The sequence below is a fragment of the Littorina saxatilis genome, linkage group LG1 (genome assembly GCF_037325665.1).
Source record: "Littorina saxatilis isolate snail1 linkage group LG1, US_GU_Lsax_2.0, whole genome shotgun sequence".
NCBI classification, from domain to species: domain Eukaryota; kingdom Metazoa; phylum Mollusca; class Gastropoda; order Littorinimorpha; family Littorinidae; genus Littorina; species Littorina saxatilis.
In genome coordinates, this window is record NC_090245.1 from 34,347,263 (window position 1) to 34,375,236 (window position 27,974).

The window sequence follows — 27,974 nt, forward strand, 5'->3', positions numbered from 1 at the left end:
GCTGGTCGGAGCACAGGCACAACTGTGAAGCTTCCTGGGCATTGCTGGCACCAAGACTCTGACACACCAGCTGCACACGAGAGAGAAATTCAAGTTTTACGCCCTCACGACAAAGCCATTAGGGGTATGTTCCCGGGTTTTACCCCGATTTTAGATGAGATACTCAAGTGTATGCGTGCTTAAGTGGTATCAGCCATCTGCACTTATGGTGACACCCTAAGATCACAAATCCAGTGCTCTACCACCTGAGCTACCCGGGCCCCCAACTGCCCACCATCCATGTGTTCTTTTTATTTGTCTGCATCTTGATGTTCGGGCATAGGCCGCACATTTGGTATCCAGGGCAACACAGTGACACGACAGACCAGGTGCATGTGTAAATGTATTTATTTAATTTGTCGAGCCCGCATACCAGCCCGTGTTGTTAGCCTTTTCATTAAAAACAATAATGTAACATCCCAGGATATTATTAACTGTAAAGGTAACAAAAAAACTGTCGACTCAGGGTTTACATTTTTGTTTATGCTGTCAGTCTTTTGTGAAGAACAGACACAGGATGTAAATAAAATAAAAACGCCATGTTTTGTCGCATTTAAATCGTTTATGGAATACGAGAGAGAGAGAGAGAGAGAGAGAGAGAGAGAGAGAGAGAGAGAGAGAGAGAGACAGACAGACAGACAGACAGACAGACAGACAGACAGAGATAGACAGAGACAGAGACAGAGAGGACCGTTGTCAGCTCAACATGTAACATTTTCGTACTGTAAGATAACAAAGGCGTAATGCTCTTTCGCATGTTTTTTTTTAAGGGAGCAGAGTCAGGGAGCCAGAATATGAAGGCAGAGAAAAATATCAACGTGTACACAAATGTATCCTGTGGTTGCTTTCACGTGAAAAACAGACATAAAAAGTCGTTATTACAAATTGGCATTAGGCGTCGTGTTCTTGGGAGCAGCTATTTTGGTAATACTATGAACCTCGTTCTGTGTCTTACCTGTTCTAGCTTGGAATCTGAAGCCAGGACCCTCTGCAGCTGAGCAGAGTTGACATAGGGGAGGAAGATAGATTTCTTCACGGTCAAGCCAGGTGCAATGTCACCAACAAGGTGCTTCAAGACGGTCTCAGACTTGTTCAGCTGCTTTGCTGCTTTCGCGACCCTCTTTGAGATGTCAGCGTCAGCGTCAGCTTCTGTCTTCTGCAGTTCAGCATGGTTCTTACCGACGGCCTTCAACTCTCCAAGGAGGATCCCGTGATGGCGGTGAAAGATCATGACATCAAAGTCCCCTTCACGGTGAGAGTGTGGCAACTTAGCCAGTCGAGGGTAAGTCCTGGTAGCTCTTTTGAAAGACGGCTTGTTGAGATAACCCATGAAGTCGAGCTGGGACAGGATGAACATGACCTCGCCTCGCCTGTCACCCAGAGCTTGCAGGTTGGTCACCACGTGTTGTTGCGCGAAGTCATCTCGAACGTCGCTGTCAAAAACGGGAAGTGGCGCAATAGGCGGCTGGGATTCCGAAGTCCACAAGCTATGGTCAGGTGGCTGACTCGACTGGTATTGCTGCCTGGTGTGACTTATAACGTTCTGTGCAAAGCCCGCAACCTGGCCTGGCGTAGTATGAGGAAACAGGGCACTTATGCCTTTCAGCACTCCCTGAAGAATAGAACTTGTGGAGCTTGCTGACGTTGACTGGGTTCCCGGACCTTGGGGTGCGGCGGCTGAAGCGCCGACATGTAAGCTGTTGGCTTGAGAGCTGTTGGCTTGAGAGCTGTTGATCTGAGAGCTGTTGGCTTGAGAGCTATTGCCTTGAGAGCTATTGGCTTGTGATCCGCTGGGGACACTGCTGACAGTGGGAGCAGCACCAGAGGGGGGTTTTACCACGAGAACAGGCTCCCCAGACACAGAATCTGCCGTGTAAGGTACTCTGTTGAAATGCACCGGTGGAACACATATTGTTTTGCAGAGTATGTCAGGATACAACTGTTTCACAACCTGCTGCAGGCTAGCAGTGGTGCTGGATTGCCTCCCTTGTGTGGCTCCTGATGACGCCTGTGTGGACAAAGGAGTAAGGAAAAATAAGCAGCCATGAATGTTTGGGTTCTATCTGTACACTGTGTTGTAACCGTATGAAGCACTAAATTTAAGACTTTTTGGCAAGTTGTGAAAGTTGCGTACATTATTGATACTGTAAATACATCTTCTGAGTACAGTGCCTTGTAATTGGATTAATACACTGAGATTCTGTACATTTTCGAGTTTTTTGTACAAGTTTGCTCGAAGATACTGACTTTGTTTTGTGCGTAGACCTACGATGTTTTTACATTGATCTCTAATGTTTTTGAATACTGGTGACTGATCTGGATCTGGCGGGGTTACATGTTCCATGTGTATGACTCTCACGAGTAGTTCAAGTATAACAGATCACACTATTACGACAGACCACAACCTAAAGTGTTTTATTGAAACATAACACTTTGAGTAGAAGGATATCTAGATTTGATTTAAATGGAACCTTTTTCAACACACACAAAACACCTAAACACCTAAACATAATTACTACCTTTCCAAAATCAAGATTAAGGAAACAAAGTACGTTAATAAATGGAACGCTTAGTATAGACACAAATACAAACAAGGGTTGACCATAACGGGTCAAAACGCCGCCATGTGGTGAAACGGGGGTGGGACATGGATACAGTCATACAGTCAGTTGACCCGTATCCGTCCCGGGCCGGATTCCAAACCGGCCGCGACCTTAAGTCACGCAAAACTGTTTCAAACCATATTCAGAGAGAGAGAGAGAGAGAGAGAGAGAGAGAGAGAGAGAGAGAGAGAGAGAGAGAGAGAGAGAGAGAGAGAGAGAGAGAGAGAAAGAGAGAGAGAGAGAGAGAGAGAGAGAGAGAGAGAGAGAGAGAGAGAGAGAGAGAGAGAGAGAGAGAGAGAGAGAGAGAGAGAGAAGTCACCGACAGAGAGGGGAAGCTAAGAGAACAGAGACAGACAAGGAATAAGATGAAATTGTTTTTATATCGATTTCGGAAATTTAATTGTAATCATAATTTTTATATTTTTTTAAATTTAAGAGCTTGTTTTTAATCCGAATATAACATATTTATATGTTTTTGGCCCTGAATCTCTACTATCTTCTAAAACGTTCCTAAGGAAGGGAGATAACTCAAATCAAAGTTATTTTTCAGCAAACTGAGTATGTTGATGGTAATACTTTTACACTGTCTGATTCTTATAGAATATATAGAATCGAAGTGAGAAACAAAATGCTGGTAATAACATAAGACCAAAACATTATTTGGCAAACGAGTCCGTACCACGGAACCACACACACCAATAAAACAAACTCCACTGTTGCCGCCCAACGAAGCATCCAAATATTGGAGCACGTAAAATTAAATTGAACAAAAACATGGCGGCTGCCAAACCAAAACACTGATCTAAAAATATAGATCAGTGAACCAAAAAGGGGAAAGGGAAGTAACCTGCGGGAATTCCCGCACACTTCAGTGGGTTTCGTCCCCTGGTTTCGTCCCCTGGCTCGGTTTGTCCGTTAAAAGCTAATTAATTATCTTCCGTTTGACTACCGTTAGGAATGTAATTTTTTGCATACAAAAAACAAAGCCTATTCCTAACAATTTCACAACATTTGAGCTTAATTGACCCAGAGATACAAGTCTTACCCGACAAACACCGACCGACAGACAAACAAACAAACAAACAAATAAACAAACAGACAGAGCTAATCCAGTAAGCCCCCCCCCCCCCCCCCCCCCCCATTATTCTAATGGTGGCTTAAAAAATACGATCACAAACAACTTGATCTACCGTCTTCATAGTGACAAACATCGTTTGGTTTCTGTAGGGTACATTGTTTGCTCACTCTCTCTCTCCCTCTCTCTCTCTCTCTCTCTCTCTCTCTCTCTCTCTCTCTCTCTCTCTCTCTCTCTCTCTCTCTCTCTCTCTCTCTCTCTCTCTCTCTCTCTCTGGCCGGTCCCAGAGGGTACGAGTTGGACAGGCAACGTCGAGCCAAGCAGCAGTTCTCAGCGGAATTCCACAGGGCAGCGTTTTGGGGCCGGTTCTATTTACAGTGTTTATAAATGATTTACCAGATGTGGTTAGTGGTATAGTGAAGATATTTGCGGATGATACAAAGCTGTACAATAAAGCAACAAACAGTTCAGTCATGCAAAAAGACATACACTTACTTCAGGATTGGACAAATAAATGGAAATTATTTTTTAATGTTTCAAAGTGCAATGTTCTGCATTCTGGTAAAAAGAATCCCAAATATGACTACGTGATGACTGTCAATGATGCTATTGAAAAAATAAATGAATGTGATGAGGAAAAGGACATCGGTGTTGTTTTCGACAGCAATTTGTCATTCGACCCGCATATTCGAGGAGTTGTGTCAAAAGCTAATCAGAGGATTGGCATTATCAAACGAACGTTCTCATTTCTTGACAAGGACACCTTCTTAAAGCTATACAAAGCCTTTGTGAGACCACTGGTGGAATATGCAAATGTGGTGTGGAGCCCATTCCTCAAGAGACAGTCTCAGACAATTGAGAGGGTGCAGCGTCGAGCAACTAAAATTCTAAAGGAGTGCCGTGATAAGTCTTACGCGGACAGACTCAAATACTTAGACCTCCACTCTCTGAAGGGAAGGAGGACAAGGGGTGACCTAATACAAACATATAGAATTATAAATGGGGTGGATGATATTGACATGCACAAAATATTCACATTCAAGCAGACAGACAACACCAGAAACAGCCAGGGAAAAATCTTTGTTCAACACTGTAAGACTAACAAGCGCAAGTTTTCGTTTTCTCATAGAGTTGCTAACAATTGGAATGCACTACCCGCTAACATAAAATTCGCACCCACAGTAGACGCCTTCAAAAACTTCTTGGACAATTCTCCAAAATTTCTTAACCTTTTTTACGACTTTGATTGAAAGCATTGAAAGAATAGGGATTTAGGCATGCAAAGTATCTGACAAAGAAGGGGCACCAATAAGGCCTCGCGGCCTTCGGCTAACAAATATAGCCGCCCCTACATACTACTACTACTACTACTACTACTTTAAATAAAGCGGCTCAGGTCAAGTTGCTTCCAATAGGAAAAAACCCTACTCACCATAATCACAGTTTGCAATTTCCTTTCCAACCTGTTCGTCTAAATCGACGTGGACTCGTGCTCACTGAGCAGGATCTTCCATGATTCAATCGTGTAGCCGACACAAATAATGCGATATGATGTAAACGACAATTCGTTGTTGAATTATAATACACAATGTACCCGGATACTGTCCGATCACTTCATAATCTCAAATATCATCTTCATTGTCGGGTTCAGAGCCAGATGTCCTCCTGGTGTCTGTTAGCTGTCCCCGAAATTCTGACAAATAAAGACTTCTGCATCATCGCGTCCTTTTAAAGGTGTGTACAATTATCCTGTTGCTGCAGTGGAACCTTTTGAGAAGGACAGCATGGCGATTTGTTCTCATACTTTCAATGGGGATTTGAAGGATGGGTTTTGTTCTGAAAATGCACAGCCTGTTCTTTCCTTCGTTAGTTTTATTTTAATCTAACCTTAGAATAAAGAACGAATTGCTGCTCTGCAAGAATATGAAATTTTAACCAGGGAGTAATGACGCAAAATTCAATTGTAGTGGCAGCCAATGATGTGACGATACGCTCCCCCTTTCTTTCTCTGTCTCTGTCTCTCTCCCACTCCCACTCTCTCTCTCTCTCTCTATTTCTCTCTTGCTGCCTGTATTTCTTGCGTATGTTTTGCTTATGTTTTTCCTGTTGCTTTTGTTTGTTTATATGTGTTTGGATGTGTGTGTGTGTGTGTGTGTGTGTGTGTGTGTGTGTGTGTGTGTGTGTGTGTGTGTGTGTGTGTGTGCGTGTGCGTGTGTGTGTGCGTGTGTGTGTGTGTGTGCGTGTGTATGTGTGTGTGTGTGTGTGTGTGTGTGTGTGTGTGTTTGGGGGGGGGGGGGGGGCATTTGTTACAATGTGTGGAATTTCTGAACATATGTGAAGTATGCTTAATTGCCTTCTGTGGTTTCTCTTGTAAACATTAAAAGTGACAATAATAATGTTTAGGGAGGTTTCCATTGTGTTTCCTGTTTGCCATTTTGTGATCGCGACTATATAATTACTTAAATGTATCAGAACGTGCTCAAAAGCGTTGTTGCTTGTTGGTGATCATTTTTATTGTTGCTGCAAGTGTTATTATTTTGTTGCTTTCGTCATCGTTGTTGTTATTGTTGTTGTTATTGTCAATTTGTGTTGCAGTAACGATTCTTTTGAACAAGAATTGATAAAATATATGTTTCAATCAAAACAAGGGCCATGAAGCTCAGGTTTTACTGTAGCTGCTGATCTTGACAATCCAGACGTCGGCTGACAGGAAAAAAGGTAATCCCATATGCGCAAAATAGCGGTGGACAACAGCCGTTTAGGAAAATCCCGTGTGTGTTTTTCCGATCGAAAATAATCGCACGTAATGTGTTTCAATGTCACACGTTGACGGATGATATCGTTGTCTTTTCCGTTTCAATGTTCCTGAAGCTTCAAGTTTCATGCCTAATTTTCCTTCCTCTGGGTTTTCTCCACTGACGACAGAGGAAAAAAGGCGTAACATGCAGCACTTTTCCTGCACCTTAAACAAATTAACCGCACTCGAGTCGTTGCCGGAGCGGAGGCTCTTCAAACGAGAACGTTTTCTGATGGAAAGGTGATATCTGACTTTTACATTTTCATGGGGACACTCACGACAGATACTATATATTAGTGTAACGAGTAAGTATCGAAGTGTGTACGCTCACCAGTAATCCAAATTAATTGTCTCATTGAAGCCGACAGCAAATTCAGTTCAGTATAGTTTCCTTCAATTTGACCGCGGCTTATAACTTGCTACTCTTGCAGGTTGAAATGCGGGTATGGGTACTGAGAACCACATAAGAGTGAGTTTTTCCGCATCGAGAAAATGAATGTTAGATTCTGTTACTGATATAAACACAAGATATTGGCGGGGAAACAGTAATTATTCAGCCATGCTGACAACGTAGTGTACGCAGTTTTCAAGGGAGGTCAGTCGTCATTTCGTCCGTACTTTACTGACTGCCGTTGCTTCCCTTAGACCTCAGACCGTTAGCACGATACACTGATGACTAAAGAAAACGATACAATTAGGAGCAGCGCAATTATTAATTAAACGGCTTGATAAGTACCATAAATATGGTATGCAGATAACACTCCACTCGTCCTTACTGCTTACAACTAACTGGGAATGCTCGTATCGAACGTGTTACTTTCGGCTTTTATCTAACACGTTTCTTTAGTTTGTTTGTATCAGTCACAGGTCAGAGTGATACTGAATACGCGTCTAGCCGAACTAAATTAGTTATCTGCTGTGAAAGTGGATAGTGGGTGTCACTCAACACATATATCTTTCATTTTTCTTATGTAAACCTTGTGACTTCATTGTTACGTGCATTATGACTATTGTGTCGCTAAAAGGCCGTGTATTGATAGATTGCCCTAGAAAAAAAGAAAAAAAATGTCATGATAAGAGCAGAGAGCAGGTGGGCAACACCGACTTCAAAAATTAATGTGCTCACCGGTTATTCGTGTTTTGTAGAGAACTATTGAAGAGTGGTAGGACCAGTACATGTATTTTAACAGTTTTGATGCACTTTTCGTCTGAAAAATGTTCCTGTTTACTACTTAAGAGATTATACAATAGGTTGTAGATAGTATGTTGTCGATTCGTTTTGGAAGAGGTCGGCATACGCTTTTTCAGCACAAGGACGTGTACGGTCGCAGTGTCTCTATGTATTTCTGGGTAGACGTTTCATCATCTCTGCAAATTTGCTGAAGCACCGTAGACAAAAACTGATCAGCGTTATATGAATAACAGTTTATTGTTTGTTAACTCTTCCTCAACAACAGCGTTTGATACGTTGATAATCAGTTTGTGTGAGATGGTATGAACGCTAGATTTTAACGATATATACTTTGAGTGATTTCTACGCTGCTTTGATAGTCTTCTTACGGCTTGAAAAGTACTGTTGTACAAATTTGTATGATAATATCAATCACAGTTTTTTCAGATTGATAAGTCTTTAAACGGACAGCTGGTGAACTGCAGAGGACTGTGAAGTGTCTTTTGCCGATTTACATAGAAAGATCCTGACATTCTGAGTGCCTGAGTGTCTGAGTGACATACTGTTGCTACGGAGAAGGAAAGGGGAAAATACAGACCAGGAGTACATGTACGTGAACAATACGGGTGACACCCGTTTTATCAAGTGCTAAAGAAAAACTCAAATGTACCAGTAAGAAGTATTGAACGTGTATTTCTACAACTCCAAACACGCAGAAGGCAGTAAAGGAGAAATAATCAACAGTATATTATATAACAGTGGATAAACTATACCGAGCAACAAAGGAAACGCGAAAAAATTTGGCAATGTTTGATTGACAAAATCTCGAACAATCATAGAGTTAGAATTATCAAACCACAAAAGTGTAATGAAGGCATGTTTGACCTTAGTGTGATTATCTTGATGCTGCGACTGTTTCAACACACGGGACAAGGCAGCAGGTTTAACGTTAACGAAGTTTTGGAGGTCTCGCTCAGTCAGTCTTCATCGCGCTCTCTGGCCACTGATCGGACACTAGTGGCTTCCAATGATGTTCCTGGTAGTGTCAGTGGCTGTATTGAATCAATCTCGAAGACGTTGTGGTAGGAAATTGCGATCTTGTCTTATTGGGGTAATGCAAAAAATCCACCGCGTTGCGTAACTGCAGTGCTTCCAATGTCAACAGAACAGTGCTGAAGGTGATTAGACTATTGACAATATGCACGTTCAAAGCACATGCCAGCGCTTCTGGATCATCCCCAGCTTTAAATCGACCTGGCATTTTGGTGGTGTCAATCTTGGCATCCTGGCTGTTTCAAAAGTGAGACTGGCAGCAAGCGTGCCATGGTCTCTTTTGGTTGCTAATGCATTAGTGAACACATCTCACACATCAGATTTCTCCTGCTCTACTTGCACGTGCTGCGAGCGCGCATTATGTGTTTAACGTTAAACCTGCTTGTCCCGTGTGTTAAAACAGTCACAGCATCAAAATAATCACACAAAAGCAAGGTCAAACGTGCCTTCATCAAACTATTGTGGTTTAATAATTCGAACTCTATAATTGTTGGAGATGTTGTCAATCAAACAATGACGAATTTTTTCGCGTTTCTTTTGTTGCTCGGTATATATAGATCACAAGAAAATCCAGAAGAACAAAGACAAACTCGAACAGATAAAACCGAGACAACGAGCAAACGATTCGAAGAAAAACTGAAACAACCGTGAAGTAACTCAATTACTTGTGGGCTCTATCATCTGAGATCTACTCAGGTATCTAACAATGGCGGGTCCGGTGACACTCTTGCTGAAAGTCAGCCTGCCTGTACTGCTGTTGGGGATAATTCTGCTGATCGTGACATTGGTGTCCCCTCACTGGTTCAGCGCTGGTTCTCTCAATGATAATTCTTATGCTGGCCTGTGGAAAGCCTGCGGCAGTGTCAAGGGTAACACTGTGTGTGTCAGCTACGATGGTTCACCGAGTAAGTGTACATCTCTCTCTCTCTCTCTCTCTCTCTCTCTCTCTCTCTCTCTCTCTCTCTCTCTCTCTCTCTCTCTCTCTCTCTCTCTCTCTGTATTTTTGTCTGTCTGTCTCTATCTCTCTCTCTCCCTGTGTTATATGAAGTCTTATATCGCGCGCGAATCTCCAGACTCGGACTCAAGGGCCAGGCGCAGGGATCTATTTATGCCGTGTGAGATGGAATTTTTTACACAATACATCACGCATTCACATCGACCAGCAGATCGCAGCCAATTCGGCGCATACTACTTTTCACGGCCTATTATTCCAAGTCACACGGGTATTTTGGTGGACATTTTTTTTATCTATGCCTATACAATTTTGTCAGGAAAGACCCTTTTGTCAATCGTGGGATCTTTAACGTGCACACCCCAATGTAGTGTACACGAAGGGACCTCGGTTTTTCGTCTCATCCGAAACTGAGACTAGCACCTGAACCGACCACCTAGGCGTTAGGAAAGGGGGGAAGAAAATAGCTAACGCCCTGACCCAGGGTCGAACTCGCAACCTCTCGCTTCCGAGCGCAAGTGCGTTACCACTCGGCCACCCGTGTGTGTGTGTATGTGCGTGCGTGCGTGTGTGCGTGTGTGTGAATGTGTGTGTGTGCGTGCGTGCGTGCGCCGCGTTCATGCGTGCGTGCGTGCGAGCTGGTGTGTGTGTGTGTGTGTGTGAGTGGGTGTCAGCTACGATGGTTCACCGAGTGAGTGTACATCTCTCTCTCTCTCTCTTTCTCTCTCTCTCTCTCTCTCTCTCTCTCTCTCTCTCTTTCTCTCTCTCTCTCTCTCTCTCTTTCTCTCTCTCTCTCTCTCTCTCTTTCTCTCTCTCTCTCTCTCTCTCTCTCTTTCTCTCTCTCTCTCCTCTCTCACTCTCTCTCTCTCTCTCTTTCTCTCTCTCTCTCTCTCTCTCTCTCTCTCTCTCTCTCTCTCTCTCTTTCTCTCTCTCTCTGTTGTCTGTCTGCCTCTATCTCTCTCTCCCTGTGTGTGTGTGTGTGTGTGTGTGTGTGTGTGTGTGTATGTGTACGTGCATGCTTGCGTGCGTGCGTGCGTGTGTGTGTGTCTGTATGTGTGTGTGTGTGCGTGTGTTCGTGCGTGTGTGTGTGTGTGTGTGTGTGTTTGTGCGTTCGTGCGTGCGCCGCGTGCGTGTGTGCGTGCGTGCGTGCGTGCGTGTGTGTGTGTGTGTGTGGGTGGTGTGGGTGTGTGTGTATGTGCGTACGTGTGTGTATGTGTGTGTGTGTGTGTGTGTGTGTGTGCGCTTGACTGTTCATTCTTTTGATTTCTTTTCTCTTCCTCTCTAGTTCATTCCTTCTCCCTCCCTCCCTCCCTCCCTCCCTCCCTCCTTCCCTCTTAGTCTGTCTGTCTGTCTTTTTTACATTTAGTCAAGTTATGACTAAATGTTTTAACATAGAAGGGGAATTCAAACGAGGGTCTCTCTCTCTCTCTCTCTCTCTCTCTCTCTCTCTCTCTCTCTCTCTCTCTCTCTCTCTCTCTCTCTCTCTTTCTCTCTCTCTCTCACACTCTCTCTCTCTCTCTCTCTCTCTCTCTCTGTCTCTCTGTCTTTTTGTCTGTCTGTCTCTTATCTCTCTCTCCCTGTGTGTGTGTGTGTGTGTGTGTGTGTGTGTGTGTGTGTGTGTGTGGATGTGTGTGTGTGTATGTGTGTATGTGAGTGCGTGCATGCGTGTGTGTGTTAGTGTATGTGGGTGTGTGTGTGTGTGCGTGTGCGCGTGTGTGTGTGCGTTTGTGCGTGCGCCGCCAGCGTGCGTGCGTGAGTGTGTGTGTGTGTGTGTGTGTGTGTGTGTGTGTGTGTGTGTGTGTGCGTGTGTGTGCGTGGGTGGTGTGTGTGTGTGTGCGTGTGTGTATGTGTGTGTGTGCGCGCTTGACTGTTCATTCTTTTGATTTCTTTTCTCTTCCTCTCTAGTTTGTTCCTCCTCCCTCCCTCCCTCCCTCCCTCCTTCGCTCTAAGTCTTTTTTACATTTAGTCAAGTGTTGACTAAATGTTTTTACATAGATGGTGAATCGAAACGAGGTTCGTGGTGAATGTGTATCTGTGTGTCTGTGTGTCTGTGTGCGTGTGTATGTGTTGAGCGATTCAGAGAAAACTACTGGACGACAATTGGAACACACATAACTTTAAGTGGGTGCCTGTTTCTGCCTGATCTAACGAATGTGTAGGAACGGAAACACTTTTCGTACGAACGGAAACATGCACTTTTGTACGAACGGAATCATGGCACACGAACGGAATCTGCATGTTTTCAAAAGACAAGTGATTGTACAAAAGCCACGGGTTTCTATAAACTTCTGTTCAAGAAAAATGTCGAAACAGGCAATGGTTTTGGTGATCATGTGCAAATCAGGGGTCAGATTTGATAACAGAGCGAGAAAAACAAGAAAATGTAAACATAAATCAGGCAATTCTGCCACGTTTGGCCCGCGTGTGTTATCATGAGGATTACTAGCACGTACCTTGGTACTTATCGTACACATAGCCCAACCATTTCGCTACCTTATTCTTGCAATATCACAAAAGTGCGCTGCCCACACTACTTACCGCGACGTTTTTTTCCCCAAGCAAGTGCCGAAAATGAGGCTGTATGAACGGAAACATCCTGCGTACGAACGGAAACATCCGGTGTATGAACGGAATCAGTTGACACACCCTGCTATTGGAGAAATGAAAACCGCCTGATGTCTTAATGCTAATTATTGTGTCATTGTACCACCTTGATAAGCACTTGTTATCTGAAACAATCACTCTAGACAAGTTTCAGAACAACCCTTGACATTATTTCAACTTCCAAAACTATGAGTATACACTTACATTAAACATTCAAACGCAGCCCAATCTCCAGGTAATTCAGAGGGGGTGTGAGGGGGGTGGGGTGGTGAGGGAGCGGTAAAGAAATAACAAATACAGTGGAACCCCCCTTTTAAGACCTCCACAAATCTGAGAAAATCAGGTCTCTAAAAGAAAGGGAGTCTTAAAATGGAGGTACATTTAAAGAGGTTATTAACAGAAAGTCTGAGAAAACAGGGTCTTGAATTGGGGGGTCTTAAATTGGGGGTTCTTAAATTGGGGGGTCTTAAATTGGGGGGTCTTAAAAGGGGGGTTCCACTGTACATTTAAAAAGATTCGGCTCTCATTGTTCGCTTCCAGGCTGGATAGCTGGACCAGAAGCGTTGGAATGCATGGCTCTGTCGTGTGGCCTGGCTGCCTTTGGCCTTGCCTTCAAGATGCTGTTCCGAAACACAAAGATTACCTCCATTCTTGCCACACTGTTGGCTGCTCTGTCTGGTGAGTCAAGAGAGATCCGTTACAAGTATCGCGAAAAGATGTCAGAAACAAAGGGGTGTAAGCGCTCTAAATGTTGAAAAGAGTAAGTGGGAGTTGTGCGGAACAAGACTCCTGGTTGCGAAAGAACAAGAGGCATTGACATGAACAAGAGGCATTGACATGAACAAGAGGCATTGACATGAACAAGAGGCATTGACATGAACAAGAGGCATTGACATGAACAAGAGGCATTGACATGAACAAGAGGCATTGACATGAACAAGAGGCATTGACATGAACAAGAGGCATTGACATGAACAAGAGGCATTGACATGAACAAGAGGCATTGACATGAACAAGAGGCATTGACATGAACAAGAGGCATTGACATGAACAAGAGGCATTGACATGAACAAGAGGCATTGACATGAACAAACGACTTTACTAACTGAGACAGTAAGGATGGGTATCGCAATCTCATATGTTCTTCATTTTCCCAAGCACACTATTTAACACTTTTACGAACATACACAGACACACGAACCAACTTTTGTTCTTGACATAGTCCTAATGTGTGTATCAAGACTGTGGTTGAACGAATGAATGAACAAGTTAAGGAGTGAAGCTACTAAGTTTTGTGTTAAAAAAGGGTTTCTTATTGTGCTTTTTCAGACATGTTTACAGGATTCGAAGTTTTAAGATGCCTGATCTTAAGAACACTTATTTGTTCCTTGCGCGCGCGCGTGTGTGTGTGTGTGTGCGTGCGTGCGTGCGTGTGTGGGTGTGTGGGTGTGTGTGGGTGTGTGTGTGTTTATGTCTGCGTGTATGTGGGTTGTGTGAGCGTACATGTCTGTGCTTGCGTGCTTGTGTTCATGCGTATGTCTATCGTATTAATGTGAAAACGGGCCGCGGAAATGACGGCGGATTTAATTCATTAGTTCGTTAGTTAGCTAGTTCATTATTAATTAAATAATGTATTTATCTTGTACAAACTCTTCCCTTCCCTTTCCAACAGGTATACTAGGAATATGTGGCGCCGGGTACTTTTACCACAAGGAGACCAATGATCCACTCTTTTCCGACACCGCCTGGTGTTTCTACGTCAACATTGTCAGTGACGTCATCATGCTTGCGGGGTCAGTAGTACTGCTCGTGCACACCGTGCGCATGCCCAGAGGGGACTACACTGCTGTCAATTAAAAGAATATTCGACTTTCATTTGGAGTCACCGCTTCTTGTTGAGGACCAAATTTAAAGAGTTGTAAAGTTTCTGAAAAATAATGGTCGAAGGGAGATAATGTTTGATATTATCAACAGCAAACTAACATAGGACAACCACGAAATTTCTTCCAGGGCAAGTAATACTTAGATTAAATTTTTGAATTACCCACAAGTAAAGCCATTGTTACTAAAAAAAAAAAAGATCTCTTGCAATATGCATACCTTCACTCCAAGGGAGAGGGCGGAAACACAACTATCAAGATTTTGCTCTGGGCATTAAAGATTAGGATATGTTTCCAACTGTGTGTGTGTGTGTGTGTGTGTGTGTGTGTGTGTGTGTGTGTGTGTGTGTGTGTGTGTGTGTGTGTGTGTGTGTGTGTGTGTGTGTGTGATCATTCAAACCGACTGCAGATACAACAAACAATTAAGACAAAGTTTGACAACAACATTGATTCCAAGTCATTGGATGATATATTTAATCAACGTATTCAGAAACAAGATGGAAAGGTAGGCTAATCGTACCAACATTTAGTTTTGCATGTGTAACCGAGTGCCGTAACACTACGATCACCTCGGGAGGCAAAGTGCAATCAAACAGGATTGGAAATGTTAGGGCTAATTTCTTAACCCTATAAAAACTGTTATGCAAACCCGAAGGTTTCCATGAAACCACCAGACCCCATCACAAACAGAATTCCACAATCAACCGGTGTTGACTTAAAGGTCAACAACTCGGGTGCAGAGTCTGCTGTGAAAGGAGCGGTAGCCTCCCCTGTCACAATCGCCCCCGTTTGAATGAACTTCGTCCCGAAGTTCCGAACCGGGGGACCACTGTCCATCCCAAGTTCGCAGAATGGGAACAGCACGAAAATGTTCAGTGGTCATATTATGCCATTACCTGAACATATCATGCCGAGTCCCATCCTGCTCGCAGCGCCAGATGTAACCGAGTGCCGTAACACTACGATCACCTCGGGAGGCGAAGTGCAATCAAACAGGATTGAAAACTGTTATGCAAACCCGAAGGTTTCCATGAACATACAGACAATGATAAAATGATGATAAAATCGTTTATTTAACGTCACTCTGTAAAAACATTGGCGACATTTGTCTTAGATTAAGAACACACACAGGCACGCACACAAACTTTCCCTTTATGTACAGTGGTTCACCACCCTCCCGCCCCCGCACACTCTCGCTCATCTAATTAAAAATGGTGTTAAGAGATACTTGGATATAAAATGGTATTTTTAAAAGTTCTGATAAAAATATATAGTAGCTGTATGAGAAGCAATGGCGTCAGCCGCAGCAATGTCTCTTCATACAGACAATCGGAAACCACCAGACCCCATCACAAACAGAATTCCACAATCAACCGGTGTTGACTTAAAGGCCAACAACTCGGGTGCAGAGTCTGCTGTGAAAGGAGCGGTAGCCTCCCCTGTCACACATGATACCATAATTGCAAGTTTTAAATCAGGTCCAAAACTCGAAAAACAACCAGTTGTATACCATAGTACTTTTAAAGAAGGTGTTGTTGCAAAAACAAGGAATCCCAACAAATAGTGTGATGCAAATGTCAGTCAGCAGTTCTACAAAGGTGGAGGCGCAAAATCTTTAAACGAGTTTAAAAAGAAAGTATCTTGTGGTAAGGTTCCATCGTGTTTCGTCGAAATATAAAGAGCATGTACAAAGTAGGAAACATAGCTTGAACTAGACACGTGTGAGAATTGTTCTACAGCAGCTCTCTTTCCCTCCCTTTTGCAACGCACCTTCATAAGTCATTCGCAGTTGAGTTTGTTCGTATACCGTCTTTTTTTCCTCTTTTTACATTTAGTCAAGTTTAGACTAAATGTTTTAACGTAGAGGGGGGAATCGAGACGAGGGTCGTGGTGTGTGTGTGTGTGTGTGTGTGTGTGTGTGTGTGTGTGTGTGTGTGTGTGTGTGTGTGTGTGTGTGTGTGTGTGTGTCTGTGTGTCTGTCTGTCTGTCTGTGCGTGTGTGTGTGTAAAGCTATTCAGACTAAACTACTGGGAATGATATCCTCGGATGTTTTTTTCATTGTTTCAATAAATACCTTTGATGACGTCATATCCGGCTTTTTGTAAAAGTTGAGGCGGCACTGTCACACCCTCATTTTTCAATCAAATTGATGAATTTTGGCCAAGCAATCTTCGACGAAGGCCGGACTTCAGTATTGCATTTCAGCTTGGTGGCTTAAAAACTAATGAATGAGTTTGGTCATTAAAAATCGGAAACTTGTAATCAAAATTATTTTTGTATTATACGATCCAAAAACAATTTCATCTTATTCTTCGTCATTTTCTGATTCCAAACACATACATATGTTATATTTGGATTACAAACAAGCTCTGAAAGTTAAAAATATGAAAATTATGATTAAAATCAATTTTCCGAAATCGATTTAAAAACAATTTCATCCTATTCCTTGTCGGTCCCTGATTCCAAAAACATATAGATATGATATGTTTGAATTAAAAACAAACTCAGTAAACTAAAAAGAATAGACATACAGAAAAGCATGTTATCCTGCTCAGCGCGACCACTACCGCACTATTCTGCATGGCTTGTCGATTTCACTGCCTTTGCCACGAGCGGTGGACTGACGAAACTACGAGTATGTGGTCTTGGTGAAAAAAGCAGTGCGTTCAGTTTCATTCTGTGAGTTCGACAGCTTGACTAAATGTTGTTATTTCGCCTTTCGCGACTTTCTCTAGTACATGTCGATGGGACATACACGTGAAGATCGTCTCCTAATCAAGACGTCGGCCCTTTTGATGGGATTTACCTTAAAACATTCCCGTCGATTAGGTTTTGTGTTGACGTAAGTTCTTCGGCTAATAAAATCAGTATGACCGGATTTAACATACAACGGCCATTATTTCATCACCAGAACATTCCAGTTGTGAATAATTATAAGTGATATGGGTAAGGCTTGTATTAAATGTATTAACATTTGTGATACTAATTATAATCACAGTGAGATTTAAAAAAGTGACAAGAAGAAAACTCGTAACGGTTTCAACAAGAACACTTTCGTGGACGAAACAAACACTTGGTCTGTCGAGATAAAAAAAAAATGTTTTAATAAATAACTCATTTCAAAGGGTAATCTGTTCATAAATTGAACAGCAACGCGTTAAACAAGTGCCGAGAGATCAAAACAATGCCTACATTTACGAAAGACAATACATTTCAAAAAAGCGCTTTTCAACATGATGGTAGCCATCCCGCAGTCCTCCAAAATCAGATAGACTGCCAACGTTCCACCATCCTGAATCGAAAAGCAACAAGGGTTAGTTAATGGAACTTGTACTTGACCCAACTTCGTCGTCGTCTTGTTCTTGTTCTTGTTCTTGTTGTTCTTGTTGTTCTTCTTGTTCTTCTTGTTCTTGTTCTTCTTCTTCTTTTCCTCATCCAAGACGCTATCCAGTCTTCACTCTTTTCCAACAAATTGCTTTTAATTGTTTTCCAATGTGCCTCAGACTAGAGTCTATTCTGTTGATCAAAAGCCGTAGGAAAATCATGTTTCCATTCAGACTTGTATGGGCACTTGGCATGTTATCACCAACATTCAAACACTGTCCCGTCTGTGTCACAAACACACTCGTAAAGTATAAGAGAATGCCATTCAATTTCCTTTACTATCTTCCTGTAAAGCAAGGCACATTAATTCAGTGATTATCGTAAAATCAAGCACTCGAGGCATTTCTCACAAAATTGCGTTGAAGTAACGTAATGTGGCAACTTTGTTCAGCTTGTGCGTGCGGGGGTCTGTGTGCATGTGTGCGCGTAGTCGCCAATGATATATATATTGTGTATTTATGTGTGCGACGTGTCTGTTATGTTTCTTTCCGTATGCTCGTCTATCTCTTTGCCTTTATAAGCACTTCGACCGTTTCCCATTACCGCCCGGCTAAATTATGTACACTCTTTCGCCATCGCGGTTACACTTCACACTATTGATTTGTCATTATTTTTCACTTTCGTCGGCTGGGGTGGATTTTGTTGGCTTTCTTGGACTTCCCTTTTCCAGCACCTTGAGCTGACCACCCTCCTCGGCCTCCAGAGTCTGAACCGTCCCGCAAAGACCCCGCTCTGCGGTTCACGTTCCTGATCTGAACACCGTGCGGCACCTCCTCTACGTGCAAAGAATTCCCACGAAATTTAACACCTTCTCCAGCCTCTAAAACGTCATGCTCGTTTCGCGTTGTTTTCTGTACCGAGTTCGTAGCGCCCGGGGGTCCATTTTCCGTGCTGTGGTCATTTTGCGAGTCCAATGCTTCGGGGGTGATAAGGCCAGGAGCAAACGGAGGGGAGGTGAAACTGGTGGTGGCTATGGGCGATGGGGTGTGAGGAGGAGATTGGAGTGTAAACTGCGCGTTCTGTTGTCCACTTGTCGCCGAATGACCAGTCACTGCACCCACTGGTCGCAGATCGTTGTGGGTGTGGTCACGCCCCATCGAAGACTCACTTTCATGGTAACTGTTATTCACGGTATGTAATCCACCTGACTGCGACAATTCGTTCAGTTCGTGCTGTTCTGTTACAGCTGTGGAGTTGTTAAGTTCTTGTGATGACAGACGTTCTTGAGAACTGTCACCGTGTAGTTCGGTAATGCGTCCATGCTGCAGGCCGTCGTCAGCAGAATACAAGGACACGGACTGAACGTAGCCAGGAAAGGCCAATCTAGTTTCAGACTCTGAAATTCTGCCGGTGTGTGTGGACACAGGAATGTTCCTGAAACCAGATTGTTCTGCGTCACTTGAATGAGGATTGTTGCTTCGTCCTGTGAAGAAAGTGAACGGGGAAAAATGACGACTGCCGTGGCTGTCAGTCACCCGAGTGTCAGCACTTGACGGATTCAAGTTTCTGCCGTTTACCTGTCCTTGGTGGTTTGATTGGTTGGCGCTGGTGTCAATCATTGGCGCCCGGCGATTTGATTGGTGAGGGCTGCTGTCGATCACAGTGACTGTGGGTATTAGGTGGGGTTGGTGCTGTTGATGCCGATCGACGTTGTTGTGTCTGAACTGTTCGTGGTTCTGATAATCCTGGTTAGGGAACGGGTATCTGTCGCCATTCTGCTGCAGTTGTTGATGACGGAGTTCCTGCCGTCGTTGCGCTTCGTGAAGTCGTTGTTGTTGCTGTTGCACACCATGTGGCTGCTGCTGGTACAGAAGGGGGGAGTTCTGTCTCTCATCCTCCTCTGTTATATCGCTGAGGGCGGCCTGGGATATCGGCTGCTGCTGTCTGAGGAACTGTCGCGGCTGAGTCGGTGTCTGCAGGAAACGCTGGTATACGTTGTTCTCCTTGCCGCTGTCGCCCGAAGACCTACGCTGCGTGGTGGGTGCGTTTTCTTCCACTATGACGTCATTCGTGACGTGTTCGCCGTCCACGCTCTCCTCGCCGTTGCGAGAGTCTGGACGAGACTTCTCTACCTCCACACCCGAGTCAACGGAATGGTCAGAGGGCACCGAGTCCGCCTTCTTTGGGATGCGGAGTCTGATCCAGAAGGATTCCACCTCCATGCCCTGAAATCAGATGTTTGCATAGCGTTGAGATTATGAAAAGGCTGTGGGTTGTTGACTGAAGAGTAAATTACCAGTGCATCATTCTGTTTTCGAACAGCTTTTTGTCTGTCTGTCACAACAAAAGATAAAGCAAGATAGAAAAATAACACAAATCAATCCTACCCGGAACGAAAGAGGTTTTGTATATACTTCGAAATCCAGATTATATATTTTCGCCGTGTGCATTAGCAATCCCACAAATTAAATATTCAATAGAAACTTACCACGCTTAACAAATAGTCATCCAATCTGTGAAATGGTGGTATACATTTAAATGGAAGATTATCAATGAGCATATATAAAAGACTTGACATGGGTTCGTCTTTTTTGGGGGGTAAATTTGTGAATCTTTCGTTTAGTCTACAATTAAACGTTCCACAAATTTACTTTTCTTGTTTATTTAGCACAAACAGCTCCCATTCTGTGTTGACTATAAATGGTAATTTATGCATGCATAATTACGTCGTTGTCCTTGAATTTTGGCGTAACTCGATTCTTGGCGATTTTGATTTTTGTTAGCTGTAGACTAAATTAATCATTCTCTACGAGAAAGGATCTACTCTAAAATAACAATACATGATTCAACATTCTTGTATCATCCTATCAATACCAGGTACAAATATAAACACTATTTCATGATAAAAATAATCAGTTTTGGCCTTCTGCTGAAAAGCTGTCTGAAATGAATAACGCCAACATTCCGTGACGACGTCGAATATGCTGGATGAAAAACAAGTGTCCGGTACGTACCGCACACACAATCCAGCCAGCCTCCTCCGACACAAAGTCCAGGTTCTTCTCGAGGTGAGAGAAGACGTTTCGTGACACGCGCACCCTGCCGGACTCCGAGCACCACACCAAGGCCTTGGTCACTTCCATCCCCTCCCCCAGCAAGACGAACTTGGGTGCTGCAGCTCCCACGATCCCTGTTACCACCCTCCCCACGTGTACCCCGGCACGCACGCTGACTGACGTAGTGTGGGCCCCGGATGAAAGCGGCGCCATGTTGCAGATGAAATCGACGAGGTCGAAGGCTAGGTGGGCCACGTTGGCGCAGCGGCGGTCGAGGAGGGTGGTCTCTGATTCCAGCCCTGCTACGATGGTTTGAGTCTCTCCCTGGATTCCCGCTCTTAAACAGATAAGAAAAGCAATGCAGAGGGAGAAAAACAACCGAGTTATTATATGTACTTCTGGGAGGAATACCCACACTCTTTCCTCTTTTTGGATTAGTTCCGACAGTTTCTGATAGTGTTTCACTTTGTGTGTACTTTATAAGGCCAGACCGGCAATACCGCACACACAACCCTGCCGGCGGGGAAATAGCTCAGTCGCTGGTTTTGATCCCCATGTTCGGCGAGGGATTTATTTCCAAGAGATAGTTCTCGTCGTCCGAACCCCCCTCCCCACCCCCCTGTAAGCACCGTAGCGTCTGACCACAGCGTGCACGCATGCACACGATAAAGAACCCAAGTTCACAGCGAAGGTCTCATGGCTTGGAAACATACATACACGCATGCAAGGGGAAATCAGGGTAGCGCCGTGCTTTATGGCAGCTCGCTTTCCCCAGTGAGAAAGCAGCCCGAATTTCGATGAGGGTAACCTCGCAGACTATATCTTATCCTTATCTTATCCTGTTAAAGGGCAGCTGTCGGGTTGTGGCTCTCAAAATCTGTTCCTTAGAATGAGTTATCATGTAACTGAAACTATACTTAAAAGTTACTTGGTGATTTTGACAGCTTGATAACACAAGTCCGAAGACTTTAGACATGCTACAATGTCTTTAATCGAAGAAAGTTTGCATTCTTGGCCGAGTCAATGCAGCCCGCTCGAAAATTACTTCCCTTGGACGCGTGACGTCAGCCGCGGAATCGGCCGGGTTGAACGGTGCTCTCTTTATGCCGTGTAATGGGCGCAATCGGGTTGTCTAGTCAAGCCCTCAAGCATACTTCACGGGTAGGTGAAGAGAAACTTAGGATGGGGTGACTTCTCCCAGGCCAAAATTTCGCAGTAAAAAACCGAGTTCATAACATGTCTTCCGTTCCCCTCCTGCTTTTGTTCCACTTGAACCCTGTTTTTGTTCAACTTATTGGCAGATATTGTCACGCGTCGAGGAACACAAACACACACACACACACACACACAAACACACACACACACACACACACACGTGTTATCACACATATACACAGATAAACACACACATACGTGTTATCACACACACACACACACACACACACACACACACACACACACACACACACACGCACGATAACCATCACACACACAGTTTGACAAATTCATCTTTGATTTTTTGCGGCCGAACCCCCTCCCCCATTTTCCACACTAGATCCACTGTTTCATCTTTGTCTCCGTCTCTCTTCCCTTTATCTTATCTCGTCTATCTACTTGAGTGAGTAACTGAAGATGTATTATCATCATCTCTTTCCTAGATTTTCCCACCGACAGAGTTGGCTTTTGTCTTGAATTCAGTACCTCACATGTACACGGTAATTGGTGTGACACCTCAAGCGGACCTTCTTCATAAGTGTACAGTGTCTGCTGACAAGGGACACGAGGGTCTGTGGTTGAGCAACTTTATGGTTTAACCGGGTGGACTGGAGGAGTAGCAACAGCATGTGAACCACTTTAGAAATGACTTGTAAAGGTTGCAGTCGGTCAGATCAAAGAAGAGAAAATGGGAACGTGGGTCTTGAGAAGATACCACCATCATAATACTTTACTTTGTGCAAGAATCAATCACGCGTACAGCATTACAGATGTCCAGCTGTAGTCTACATTGTACTGTAAACTTCACAGCGGCCTTATCGGCTTCCTCGAGTGACGTCACAGCAAGGCTAACGCTGCGGCGTCTTTCTTGTGCTGACAGAGTTGTCGGTCGCGGATTTTGAGTCGTTTCGGCCTGCCAACTGCTTCGTTTTTTTGCGGATTGTGAGAACTAGCAGAAAGTTTCACGCATTTTAATGGTTTCAAACTAATGATGAAAGTGTCTTCTTCTGGACCAAATCAACAGTCTTTCGTTGAATCAACTCGGAAAACTCTTAAACGCGTTTTTGCACGCGACTCCGCGCATTTTTGAGACCAGGCAACCCGACAGCTGCCCTTTAATATGTCTGCCTGTCTGTCTCTCAGTACTCATAATTATATTACATCAACAAGCAAACCACAACCACCCCTCCCCACTCACCTGTAAGCACCGTAGCGTCTGACCACAGCGTCCACCCCAGCACATAGGTCGTTGAGGAAGACCAACACGTCCTTGGAGGGAGCGGTCAGCAAGGCCTCGTGCACACACAGCACGTCCAGCATGACCAGGCCCAGGTTGGCGTACACCCTGCCCTGCACCGTGTCACCAGAGGCTAGCTTGCTCACCTCCCCGTTCACCAGGCGAGGCACCAGGTGCTGGGGCACCGAGTCCCCCAGGAAGTTCTCCAGGTTCTTCTTGGCCAGAGTCACCTCGGCAGACCGCTCGGCCACCTGGTGACAGTAAGAATTATAGCTTTATATTTAAATTTTCCCCCTAGAAATCTAGATTCCATCTTCTTGACTAGTCACTTCCACGGACCGTTCGGCCACCTGGTGACAGTAATAGAAACAGCAATTTATTCCCCCTTTTTAGGGGATCCATGTTTGTCTTGGATAGAGTCATTTCTATGGACCCCTCGGCCACTCTCCCCCCCCCCCCTCCAAAAATATCTAGGTTTCTTTGGACGAAGTTAACACTGCTGATCGTTCGGCTATCTCACAACAACTGCAGAACTCTATTAATTTCTTTAGGACATCTAGGTTTCTGTTTGACCAAAAGTGTCTCTTGTATATGTATGTCATGAGACTTTCGCTATGAGCTTACACCACGGCACCAAACAAAACATATTGAAGCAAAACACACCGATTTTGATCGATAAGAGCTCACTTTGAATTTCGCTCTAAGCATCATATTACCACAAAGACATTTGCAGTTTTTATTAGATCGATTTTTGAAGTAACTCGGTCGGGGTCTCTATCTGCTTTGTTGAAGAGTTGCGCCCCTTGAACCTAAAACGAAATCACAGGGTGCCACTGACCAACGACTGAGGGAAGGCAAGCAACCATGCCATCATATAATTAATGACATCCGATGTACACGTTTTGGACAGAAACACTCAATATATCGAGCGGACACTGTAGAAATGGCAGTGATATGACGCCTTTACCTTCTTCTTCTTCAGCGTTCCAGAAATTCTGGTTACGTGTGAGCTCGTTTGCCCATTTGGGTTCCCCACACTATACTCTAAGAGCATAGTCAGCTTCACTCCGCTTTCGTTGGGTAGGCTTGCTGGGTATTTTCGTGTTTCCATAACCCACTGAACTCCGACATGGATTACAGGATCTTTTCCGTGCGCACTTGGTCTTGTGCTTGCGTGTACACACGAAGGGGGTTAAGTCACTAGCAGGTCTGCACATAAGTTGACCTGGGAGATCGGAAAAATCTCCACTCTTAACCCACCAGGCGGCGGCGACCGGAATTCGAACTCACGACCTCCCGATTAGGAAGCCGACGTCTTACCACTGCGCCACTTCGCCCGTCGCCTTTACATTTACCTTCGAAAACGTGCACATGGGGCTCACAATTCAGTGCCGCCATGTTTATTTGACTCGGCTGCAAGCGGCACAACTCCTCTCAAAACACAGACAGAGGTAATCCGTCAAATCGTCCATTGCTGCTTATTTTAAGGCTCTCAGTTTAACAATGAAAGATGCACACAAAAAATATATTTGTTTCGAACGTTTACCTCTGTTTTCTTTCAGGCATGTAGTCAAGAGGATGTATCTTTTTGATGCAAACCAACACAACAACTTGTAATCAACCGGCTTAATCTACAATCAGTGTTTGAGGTATTGACCTGTTCCTCCAGGTGGTGAGTGTACTCCTCCATGGCCTCCATCATGCTGTCCAGCACGGACTTGCGGCTCGTGCGACTCTGACGCAGCATCTTCACGACCTAGGAGAAAGAAACAAGAACAATAGTATGATTTCATTGTTGGGTTCACGATCACGATCTTGGATAAGAATAAAAACTGCATTGTGTTGTTATAGTTTAGTTTACAAATACTGCCATAAAGTCGGCAGAACATACCAAACATCTTCAAATTGTCCGAATCATCCCTGAAATACGAGTCTTGACGATCCAACAAAAATCCACAAGCAAACTGCATTAATTGTGACATAGCTGGAGAATGTACAAAATCTGTCCCAGAAACGGCAAATAAAAACATAAAACACAACCTCGTGTGACTCTCAAGCAGGATTTTTACGATCTGGAGAAAAAAAACCCACCAAGAACTGTTTTGTTTTGTAACACTACAGAAGAGGCTATACGCTCTGTCAAAGACACAACAAAACAAAACTAATATCATGGCGAGAAAATGGTCGACAGGGGCTCTAACTTTTGTTTTCTCACTGACGCGGAAAACACGGCAATTCAAGCACAGCATGCGTCACAGACCACTCAGACCACTCAGATCGTGTTTATTCGCGTGTTTTCTTCCCATTGAGTCCCCTAATAAAAACAGCAAACAGATGCAGACAGCATTCAGAAATAAACAAGAAGAATAAGGGGAAACAAAACCACATTAATTGATCTTTTATCTAACATAGACAGGATTATATCAATGAATCTTTTACAGGCACTCACGCCCGACCTCACAATAAACATAAATGGATCTAAGCTGAAAATACACCACTTCCGATTAAGGGCCCGATGAAAGCATCGGTAATGGGGAGAGACAATGGCTAATATTATAAACCAAACGTTGCCTAATTGGATGAGACCCGCAGGCCTAAATACCCGCACGCTGAAGAAAACGGCACTCGGGAACGTGACTTGAGTAGACCTGCACCTCATTATCTGCGCGTTTTATAGCCGAACTAAACTAAACTAAACGTACAGATGATGTCCAAAGCGTCTAGAATTGCTTACCTGCCCTAGTGTGCTTTCCAGGTGAAATATCTCGATAACGTTAATTCTAGGCGAGGCCATGGTATTGCAGGCTTTTTTCTGCTGAACGATTGTGTAATAATTTCTGCAATTTAGCGGTGAACGATCACGACGTTATTTGGAGATCGTGCACGCGAGAGAGTATAACAGTGATTCGATAGATATGTTGCGCCTTACAGCGTGAAATCCAGTGTTTCTTCCTGTCGGACGGCAAACAGTCTATTAAGGATGATATGTACCGTTGAATAAGCGCTCATACAGAAATTATATTGATACATGTACACCAGTCAAGGACACGCACGTATTGGTTTTTATTAAATTGAGAACTCAGATCTGTCCTGCCTTGTACATGGGATAAGTTTGTTTGTTTGGTTGTTTGCTTAACGCCCAGCCGACCACGAAGGGCCATATCAGGGCGGTGCTGCTTTGACATATAACGTGCGCCACACACAAGACAGAAGTCGCAGCATAGGTTTCATGTCTCACCCAGTCACATTATTCTGACACTGGACCAACCAGTCCTAGCACTAACCCCATAATGCCAGACGCCAGGCGGAGCAGCCACTAGATTGCCAATTTTAAAGTCTTAGGTATGACCCGGCCGGGGTTCGAACCCACGACCTCCCGATCACGGGGCGGACGCCTTACCACTAGGCCAACCGTGCCGGTCATGGGATAAGTCCATCCCTCCACTTGGACACAAACCCAAAACCAACATCCTGACTGCTCCCTGCACAGAGTGACAATTCGTTGATGTACTCAAAATGACACTAGTGTGCGTTGAGATACTAATTCTTCCCCAAATGATCTCTCCACGCAGAGCTTGCTAGCGCGCAGGTTGCTGATTTTTGGTAAAAGTCCGTGTGGAGGGATGGCCTTTATAAAAGCGAATCATTTACACGGGAATGTCTTAGCGTATTAACACCTCATGCCCTGATATAGTCACTCGAAGTGGGGACAAAAATACTCAGTCAGTCATTCAGTCGTCTTAAAAGAAACGTCGGGTATAGAAAAATGCCTAGCGCAATGTACGTCTTGACTCCAGCATGTCCACCCACCTGGTCAAAGGAAGGCCTGAAGGCGGGGTTGTCTGACCAGGCGATCTCCATGATCTGTCGCACCCTGACAGGAACGTCCTCCGTGTGGTGGGGCCTCAGCTGGTTGTTGCACACAGCACGTACAACCTGTAGGTTGAAGTCAAATGTTAGGCAGATTCACACACAAGACAACACAGCAGCATACTGTAGTAAAGTTTACACTCCGGGGCCTGTAGTCGTGGGTCTTGTCTTGATCGATCGTAAGTCTTCTTTCCATTACACTCCCAGGGTGCTCCGCTGCGGTCCAAGGGCGGACGTGAGTATAGTTTCCCCTAACCAAAGCAAACGACAGACACCACACTACTGATGAGACGAAAAACCGAGGTCCCTTCGTGTACACTACATTGGGGTGTGCACGTTAAAGATCCCACGATTGACAAAAGGGTCTTTCCTGGCAAAATTGTACAGGCATAGATAAAAAATGTCCACCAAAACACCCGTGTGACTTGGAATAATAGGCCGTGAAAAGTAGGATATGAGCCGAAATGGCTGCGATCTGCTGGTCGATGTGAATGCGTGATGTATTGTGTAAAAAATTCCATCTCACACGGGATAAATAAATCCCTGCGCCTTGAGTCCGAGTCTGGAGATACGCGCGCGATATAAGACTTCATATAACAAATAACTACTTAAGAAGGAGCGTAACAAGCACGGCGTATATAAACGGTTGCGTCGACTGAAAGCCGCGGGATCGGTTGCATCGACTAAAAGCCGCGGGATCAGGACACGCGAGGTGCGTTTCTCCACAAAATTACAAATCTCTTCTCTTAATTAGTAGATTAACTTTTGTTTACACTAAGTCAAAATTTACAAAAATGCGCTTGAAAAAGTGTAAATAATCACAGTTCAACATTCCCACGTAAATGCAATCAATGAAAAGGCAGAGAGAGAGAGAGAGAGAGAGAGAGAGAGAGAGAGAGAGAGAGAGAGAGAGAGAGAGAGAGAGAGAGAGAGAAAGAGCGAGAGACAGACAGACAGACAGACAGACACACACACACACAGACAGACACACAGACAGACAGAGACACAGAGACAGACAGACAGACAGAGACAGGGGAGAATGAAGGAGAAAGAGGGAGGGCCAAAATATAAAACACAACGTGCTTTTGTTCAGGTACG

The 27,974-nt window shown here is 44.3% G+C and overlaps 3 protein-coding genes across 9 annotated transcripts in view; 1 reads left to right on the top strand and 2 right to left on the bottom strand.

Moving 5' to 3' along the window:
- LOC138967820 (uncharacterized) overlaps window positions 1–5,424 on the bottom strand; it is a 12,977-nt gene extending 7,553 nt beyond the window's left edge. The window contains exons 1-3 of the mRNA XM_070340481.1: window positions 5,150–5,424; window positions 995–2,047; window positions 1–70 (exon numbers count right to left, since the gene is read on the bottom strand). The exon at window positions 1–70 is cut by the window's left edge and continues 133 nt beyond it. Of these exons, the coding sequence (XP_070196582.1) occupies window positions 1–70; window positions 995–2,047; window positions 5,150–5,152 (1,126 nt within the window). The 5' untranslated portion in view covers window positions 5,153–5,424. The remainder of the gene's footprint in view (window positions 71–994; window positions 2,048–5,149) is intronic.
- Window positions 5,425–6,694: 1,270 nt separating this feature from the next.
- Window positions 6,695–14,373, top strand: LOC138967830 (uncharacterized). Of its 7 annotated transcripts, none has more exons than XM_070340495.1 (5): window positions 7,543–7,677; window positions 8,124–8,294; window positions 9,296–9,643; window positions 12,835–12,972; window positions 13,967–14,373. In XM_070340495.1, exons 3-5 carry the CDS (start codon window positions 9,445–9,447, stop codon window positions 14,149–14,151), a joined length of 522 nt encoding a protein of 173 aa, XP_070196596.1. In that variant the 5' UTR covers window positions 7,543–7,677; window positions 8,124–8,294; window positions 9,296–9,444; the 3' UTR covers window positions 14,152–14,373. The 7 variants fall into 7 exon arrangements, with proteins under 7 accessions (XP_070196609.1, XP_070196611.1, XP_070196608.1 ...); XM_070340500.1 differs by having other exon boundaries at window positions 8,133–8,294; XM_070340508.1 differs by lacking the exons at window positions 7,543–7,677; window positions 8,124–8,294 and adding an exon at window positions 6,695–6,819.
- A 191-nt stretch (window positions 14,374–14,564) lies between these two features.
- LOC138967890 (uncharacterized) overlaps window positions 14,565–27,974 on the bottom strand; it is a 67,985-nt gene continuing 54,575 nt past the window's right edge. The window contains exons 11-15 of the mRNA XM_070340511.1: window positions 26,817–26,942; window positions 24,664–24,762; window positions 22,968–23,257; window positions 20,513–20,891; window positions 14,565–19,723 (exon numbers count right to left, since the gene is read on the bottom strand). Coding sequence (XP_070196612.1) covers window positions 18,173–19,723; window positions 20,513–20,891; window positions 22,968–23,257; window positions 24,664–24,762; window positions 26,817–26,942 — 2,445 coding nt within the window. The 3' untranslated portion in view covers window positions 14,565–18,172. The remainder of the gene's footprint in view (window positions 19,724–20,512; window positions 20,892–22,967; window positions 23,258–24,663; window positions 24,763–26,816; window positions 26,943–27,974) is intronic.

Excerpts from the sequence above, each read along its gene's own strand:
- LOC138967830 (XM_070340508.1), top strand. The coding sequence starts at position 9,445 with ATGGCGGGTCCGGTGACACTCTTGCTGAAAGTCAGCCTGCCTGTACTG. Across the intron at positions 9,644-12,834 it reads CAGCTACGATGGTTCACCGA|GCTGGATAGCTGGACCAGAA; the intron begins GTAAGTGTACAT and ends GTTCGCTTCCAG. Across the intron at positions 12,973-13,966 it reads ACTGTTGGCTGCTCTGTCTG|GTATACTAGGAATATGTGGC; the intron begins GTGAGTCAAGAG and ends CCTTTCCAACAG.